This window comes from Echinops telfairi, unplaced genomic scaffold (assembly GCF_000313985.2).
Source record: "Echinops telfairi isolate 266 unplaced genomic scaffold, ASM31398v2 ScPeMD7_7458;HRSCAF=8496, whole genome shotgun sequence".
NCBI lineage: Eukaryota > Metazoa > Chordata > Mammalia > Afrosoricida > Tenrecidae > Echinops > Echinops telfairi.
This window is the reverse complement of record NW_022111358.1, coordinates 18,713,080-18,720,237: the sequence shown is the minus strand read 5'-3', so window position 1 is coordinate 18,720,237 and position 7,158 is coordinate 18,713,080. Positions and strand designations below refer to the sequence as shown.

General features: G+C 51.3%; 1 protein-coding gene across 5 annotated transcripts; it reads right to left on the bottom strand.

Annotated features, from left to right (window-relative positions):
• Positions 1–998: 998 nt before the first annotated feature.
• Positions 999–5,799, bottom strand: TMEM100 (transmembrane protein 100). Of its 5 annotated transcripts, none has more exons than XM_045299766.1 (2): positions 5,713–5,799; positions 999–2,430 (listed from the first exon to the last, which is right to left on the bottom strand). In XM_045299766.1, the coding sequence occupies exon 2, from the start codon at positions 2,366–2,368 to the stop codon at positions 1,964–1,966; it is 405 nt and encodes a 134-aa protein (XP_045155701.1). In that variant the 5' UTR covers positions 2,369–2,430; positions 5,713–5,799; the 3' UTR covers positions 999–1,963. The 5 variants fall into 5 exon arrangements, with proteins under 5 accessions (XP_045155701.1, XP_045155702.1, XP_045155699.1 ...); XM_045299767.1 differs by lacking the exon at positions 5,713–5,799 and adding an exon at positions 4,235–4,422; XM_045299764.1 differs by lacking the exon at positions 5,713–5,799 and adding an exon at positions 3,982–4,068.
• Between the last annotated feature and the right edge of the window lie 1,359 nt (positions 5,800–7,158).

Below are 7,158 nucleotides of genomic sequence, written 5' to 3'. Positions count from 1 at the left end.
AAACTCTTATGAAGCCCATTTTCATCCTGATTCACAGCGGGTAGCCGTGGACTTGGAGCCGACTCAAATGCACCTGGTGGCTTTGGCGTGAGAGTGAAAGCCCTGTATGTCTCTCTGGACGAGACTGTGGAAAACCTTAGACACATGGCTAAGCAATTTCTTCATAACACCATGAAGCCTTTGAAGACAATCAAAGCACACCAACTCCCACCTCGGTGAAATACACACACTCGCAGGCACCTCTCACCATTGGATCTGTATGTGGTTAAGATTGCAGACTACCTTCTGCAGGCAATGGCTGTAGGCTGTCACCATCCGACCTTCCGAGCCAGGAGAAACTAGACCATGCAAGTGCTTCCACGCTCCAGAAAATGCACGAGGGCCCCTGGCAAGTTTAATCTGATTCCTGGGCAGAGCATCTTTCCATGAATTTCTTTCAGTACACATCCCCTCCCTGGACATTTTACCAACGGTTGCTAACTGCAAGGTCAGCAGTTTGAAACCAGCAGCTGCTCTCCATGAGGAAGACTGGGCTTTCTACTCCCATAAAGAGTTAGTGTCTCAGAAACCCACAGGGGAGGTTCTACCCTGTCCTATAAGTTGCTGTGAGTTGGCACTGACTGATGGCAGGAAGTTTGCTTCTTGTCTAATTGGTGTTCAACAGTCTGAGAATTCACACGCATCCTGTTCTATAGGTACTGCTCACAACATGTAGTAAACAAACGCATTCGATACACCTGACCCATTATAAATTCCGGAACAAAGTAGGCATCGGTGTCCTAATTATAATGGTGTTGGAATCTTTTAGAATATGTACCATCCTATTCTGCAGAAGCCATGAAAAAAACTGATGTGACAAAAGAAAACGGAAATCTTCCAGCTAAGCTGGGGCGCGGTGGCATGCCGCGGACAGCGATTGCATTGCAATGTGACAAATCCGGCAAGGGAAGATGGGAAATTTCAGACTAAGAAAAATAACACCACCACAACCATTTTAAGACATTTCAGCAGCAATGAGTATTTATTATTTCGAATGAAATGTACATGACACTTTTATATATATAAAAAAACCAACAAAAGTGCTATATTAGATTATTTTAATATTTAACTTAACACCCCACCCCCACCCTTGGGTCATCTAGTAGCTATACCATGTGGCTATACCTTGTATTTGTGTTCACTTCTGACCCACTGATGCTCTACAACAGTCTTCTAAATCTCCAAAGAATCTAAAGCTGTCCGATGGTAAAATACACATACTGTATATACTTGTGGATAAGCCAAGTTTTTCCGCACATTTTCATGCAGTTTTTGTGGTAAAACTAGGTGCCTCGGCTGATATTCGGGTCAGCTTATACTCGAGTATATACGGTGTATACATAAGATTAGTTTATTCTTCAAGGAAAAGTACCACGTGAAGAGTTACTGAAAATGAAACAGAGAAACAAATGCCAGAGAGTCAACTTACGGGGGGTGGGGAGGTTGGGGGGACGATCACAGAATTTTATAGAAGTAGGCAAAGTCCAAGGCAAGTTAGACCTTCGGGAGAACACGCAGTGGTGATACAACTTCTTAAGAGCCAGGGCCGCCCTCTTCGAAGGCAGGTCGGTCTCTGGTGTGCCAAGCCGCTTTCTTGCTTTCCGTATCTTCCCTTGGCTGCTCTCCAAGAGCTGAGATGCTCTGTCATACTGTGCAGCTCCCGCACCCGCCAGCATGTTTAATATCGAGAGAAAGCTAAATCTTTCAGTCTTAGAAATCGCCCTTAGGATTAAGGTTGTCATGAAAGTAGACACAATCTATAGAAGGGAGAAGCCCTCCATCTGCCAACAGCCCAATCCATCCTGCTGCTTCTAGTCCATGCCAGTGTCGAGTCCATCCTCCCGTACACGGTGCGGGGTGAATCGGCTGACAAAGGTAGAGCAGGTTGGGTCAGGCTACACCCCCCATTTGGTCTCACTCAGTCTTAAGCAAACAAGCTTCTCTGATTGACCACGAGAGCCGTCTGACTCTCCCGCCTCTTGCTTTTCTTGCTCCTCTGTCGCACCTTCCAGCACAAGGCACTGGATGCTAACAAAAACAGTCCGAAAGACAGGAGGACCAGGCCGAAGATGGAGATGACGGAGCCGTGCGAGTTGAAGCTGTAGGCCACGGCAGTGACCACGATGCCCGCAATGAGGACCACCACGGCGAAGGGAATGAGGCAGCGGTAGCAGGAGAGCTCGGCACCCCCTGTAGCGGCTGTCAGCTGGATCTCACTGACCAGGGGGACCGTGGTGACCACCACGTCACTGGTGGGGCTTTTCTCCATCGTCGTTGTCTTGGTAGGCTTGGGGGTTCCCAGGATGTCCTTTATGGGCTCTTCTGTCATTTTTGAAGCCCTTTCCTATCGGGCTCAGAGAGCAGATCTGGAGGACGTCACAAGGGCAGAGGCTGTGGAGGAGAAGGCAGAGACATCAGCTGCATGCATCAGGATGGACTCTGCAGGGTGAGCGCAAAAAAAAAAACGAGTGACCTTGGCGTGGACCGGGACTCATGATGGCCCTGGGCGTGTCAGAACAGAACTGTGCTCCCAGGGTTTGCAATGGCTGGTTTTCAGCACTAGAATACCAGGCCTTTCTTCCGAGGCGTGTCTGGGTCGACTTCAATTTTCTGGTTAGCAGTAGAGTATGTTAACAAGCCTGTGCCACCCCGGGACTCCTAAACCAGCTGCCGTGGAATCAGCCCAACTCGTGGCAACCCTGTGGGCTGGGCAGGTGCCACTAGGTTCTTTTCCAGGAGACCCAGATGCACGCGGGAATAAACGCTGCATTTCTGCTTACCAACTGGTGGTATTCTTTTTTGCATCAGAATAAAAGTCAGATACACCTGATATCCGTACAGGAAAATGCATAGGAAACCAGGAGCACTTTGCCGTGTCTAATAGAGCCTGGCAGTCTACAAATATTTGACAGGTGCTTCTCTTTTGTTGAACACCCTTCTTCCCACTCAATGCACAGGGCAGCCTGAATCCCACCCAAAGACAGCCGCATCCAAGAGGGGATTCTGCCGGAAACAAGACATGGGACTGGTCGCCTCAGACCTCAGGGCAACTCAGCCTTTGCCAACGCTGCCTGCATGACTCAAATTCTTTCCAAAGGAGCCCTAAAGAGGAGGGGGTTCAATGCCATGGCTTGTTAGGTTATAATTGTGTGCCTTCTTATGTTAAAAGTCCACTGTTATTCACTGGCAGATTAACTGCCGATTTATAAATTTTCTCTTATACTCAGTAAACAGTTCTGAGACGTGAAGAAGCAAAAGTGAAGCAGAGTACATTTCCATTGAAAACTGACCAATTCACCCACCACCAGCAGCATCCGTACACCTACCCTCGTGTACCAAAGTAGCTGTGATGTACTTCTCCAAGTATTCGGAACCTGGAAATGTCAGGATAAAGCCTGAAGTGATCCATCAAAGGCATCTGGTTGAAACTCTGTCTGGGACAAAGTGCCCGCCTGCCACCCACCTGTATACCCTGGGGACACAGCAGAGATGAGAGACGCATCGGGCAGTGGCAGTGACGGGAAAACCGCCAGACCCTTTCAATCAGCTTCATGCCTCGCACGTACTAACCCCCACCGCACACGCCTGAGCCCCGCACCAACCCTTGCTGCTTTTCCCTGAACCTCCCTCAGTATAACCCCAGCCCCCTAAATTATTAGAACTGCTACTTGCACATGATTTTGAGTTTGCCAAAATCACTGAATGCTCATCGGGGATTCTGGCTAGGCTAATGGCAGGATAGCTGGGCGTAAGCCTGACAAAGAACCTGCTCCCCAACCCCAGGAGCTGGTCTAACCTGCAAACCACCATCATAGGCACCTCCACCTGGCCTAGCCATTAGCAGGGAGCCCACTGGACTCAGAAGAGCCCAGGACCCCACAGGCTCCCTCAGTCGCCCCTAGGGAAGAGAGCCTGTCCCAGCACGGAAGCCTATAAACTGACCTGTGGTGGGTGGGGGTCCCCCCTGGGGAACAGAAGAGAGACAAGTCCTTTCTTCCTCTGTGCTTGGGTTTGGATCCTGCAGCTCTGTCTTCCTCCCCTCTGCCTCGGATCCTAACTGACCGTGTTTTTTCCTCCCTCCCTCTTTTTATTCCCTCCCCCTGCGGCTGGGCCCTCCCTGTCATCTCCACCACCCCCCACCCCCCCCACTTCGTGCTTTGCTTTGCCAGCGGAGTCTGAGTTTCGGCTTCCCCACCTCTGCTCGGTGACCTGCTAAGTCAGGATCTGTCCAGAGCGCCGGCGGTGACTCGTCTTTCTCGCAGCCCTGATGGAGCAGGCTGCTTCGCATTACTCAGTTTTTCCCAGCCAACCTCCAGATCTTCCACCGCCCATGAGGCGGTTTCAGGAGAAAATCCCAGAGTCAGCTCTGCAGAGCCAGCAGAGGGGACTGAGCCCAGAGGAGGGGACAGACACTCAGGGCGGAGGGGAAGGGGGGAGTGGGGGGCAGCGGTAACAGCTGTGAAGTCATCAGGCAGCTGACAGCCGCCTGTGAGCCCGCAAAAAAATCCTCCCCAAGCCAACATTTCCTCAGTCTTCTGTCATTAGCCTGGTGCGAGGGTCATTCAAGGTTTTACAGTCCCGGACTTGCTGTTCATCCCTTTAGGAACAAGGCGTGTGGGGGGTGGTAAGTTTGGTGGTGAAGAACGAAATCCAGTCAGCTTCATGTAAGCAGGGCTGTTTACTGCGTGTGCTCGGAAGTAACTGGCGATGCTGGAATCACGGACCGACACCAGTCAAGCTGGCGCACCCACCCCCATGCACGCACACTAGTTCACTGAGTGAAAAGAAGCTCAGAGAGGTTGGGTAACCAGACAGCGGTCACACAGAAAGAGAGAAGCCCTAGGCTGGAGCCCCAGTTTTAGAGGGGCCCACGCGTCCCCTGCGGAGCCTGTCAAGGGTAGGTGTCCTAACTGAGTAGGTCTGTTGACAAGCTCCCAGGTGATGCTTTTCTGCTGCTTCTGTAAGGAGCACGCTCTGCCCAACTCTAACATCAATGGCACCGGGCAGGCACAGCACACTCTCCCACGGTAAAGCTGGATTCAAGCTCCGCCCCCCAACCCCCCAGAAGGGCCTTATGGGTCTGTGCTTTCTAACCGACAAGGTATTTGGAATTCTAAAGTACTTGAAATAGATCGTTATCTTTTAGGGGGGCGGGGGTTGGGGGGATGAATATAGTATCAGGACACTGTTACTCCTTCCTCCCATCCTTCCCAGGCCACCAGGAGTTGGAATGGAACTCCACAGTAACTGAATACTGCTTATACTTTGGTCTAAATCTCACTGACCCCACTTCTTTCAAAAAATCTGAACATGTTTTAGTATCTCTTTTAATGGATGCCGCAAATCTATGAATCCAACTCCAATATTGGACAAGCCCGGACTTCTTTTGCCCTCTCACACTGCTGGACTTCCCCTCTGATGTCCCGATGGCTTCCCTCTGTCCTACAGTCTCCGCCCCCCCACCCCCCCACCCCCAGCTTTGTCCAGTGACAGTGGGAGAAGGGAACATTAGTTCTTTTTCCAGAACCGAAGCCAGAGTGCGGGCTTCTTCTTTTTTGAAAAATCAAGTTGGAGTCCCAAGAGAGAGGTGGGGGGGAGGGGGGGAGAGAGAGAGAGCGAGCACAAGTGAGCAAGCTGGCAGAAGGGTGTGTATCTGTGGACCCTCAGCCTTACCTTTCAGGTGTGGAAACTAAAGATACCCCATCCCTGAGGAGAGCAGTCACTGGTGTTGAAAATCAGGGACACTTAGAACAAGCCTCCTTCAGACGCAGTTGTCAATGTTGCCCGTGGGAGCTGAGGATGGAGGGCCCAATGAGAAGCTTCTGGAAGGAGCAGCAGTCCCCTCACCTCAACTGTGGCCTCAGGGAGCGAGACTGCGCTACTTCCTAGGGATAGACCATTTCTCCCAAACTGTAACCTCAGGACTTCCCTGAAGTCCTTTCTGTCAATCACCTCATCGTGCTGAAGAGTATGCATCCCTGGGACCTAATCCAAAGTGACACCTGACAGACTTCCGTGCAGAGAGGGGCAGGACGCACGTCTCCCTGTGGGTACTCTTGGCTGAATCTGCAGTGAGAAGACATCTATGCAGGGTTGCTCTGTGGGACAGGGTCCGCGGTCATTTTTAGAAAGCACCTTTGAGGAACTTTCCCTCAAACCTTTGGGTTACTCAAAAGGAGAAAACAAAACAAAACAAAAATTCATTGCCACTGAGTTGATGTCAACTCATGGTGACCCATGAGTTTCCAAAACTGTAGCTCTTTATACCAGAGTAGAAAGCCCTGTCCTTCTCCAGGGTAGTTTTGAACTGCCAACCTTGCTGTTGCAGCTCAATGTATAACCACTACACCACCAGGGCTCTAGCCAGTGGCCGATCACTTGTGCCACGTGGGCTCCTTACAAAGCCATCTGGGGCTCTCTCAGGTGCACCAGCACCCCTATTCCTGTTCCACTACATCTGGGCATCTACCTATATACACAGACCTGGATCTCCAGACTCAGCAGATTAGATGTAAGAACCAAGAAGCAAAAAGCTTTCACATCACCCAGAAACTGTATCGGAAGAATTGACACATGCCAGGACACCAGGGAGTCCTGGGGGCTGGGGAGGGGGTCAGATCTGTTAGCACCCGTGGCTGGAAGGCACAGCCACTCGCTCTGTGGGAGAGCTGGGAGGCAGTTTGCTTCCGTGAAGCTTGACAGTGTTGGAAACCCTCTGGAGAAGGGGTTTCTAGTGGCTAGGAGTCAGCGTTAGCCCCACAGCCATGGGTTTGAGGAGCCCCGTTGGCAGAATGGATTATGCGGGGTGAGCGCTTCCAGGGCACCAGTCTCTCCCAGGGAGAAAGAAGAGGCCTTCTGCTCCCACAAAGATTTCCAGCCATTCCAGCCGTGGGAACCCACAGGGGCCTTTCAGCTCTGTCCTGGGAGGGGTGGGGGGGTCCTATAGTCAGAATTGATTCCTGATTCCGTGGCTAGGAACCCACTGACCGGCAGCTTTCAGGCAGTGTAAATGGAAATTCAAAAAGAATTCCTAGTGCCTACAGTCTTGGAATACCCCTCCCCCTTCCCAGGTCCCCAATCCTGCCGTAGGGTGCCCTGGGGCATGGTGGGTTCCGAATC

What these genes read in the sequence shown, in the direction of transcription:
- TMEM100 (XM_045299766.1), bottom strand. Translation starts at nt 2,368, where the DNA reads ATGACAGAAGAGCCCATAAAGGACATCCTGGGAACCCCCAAGCCTACC.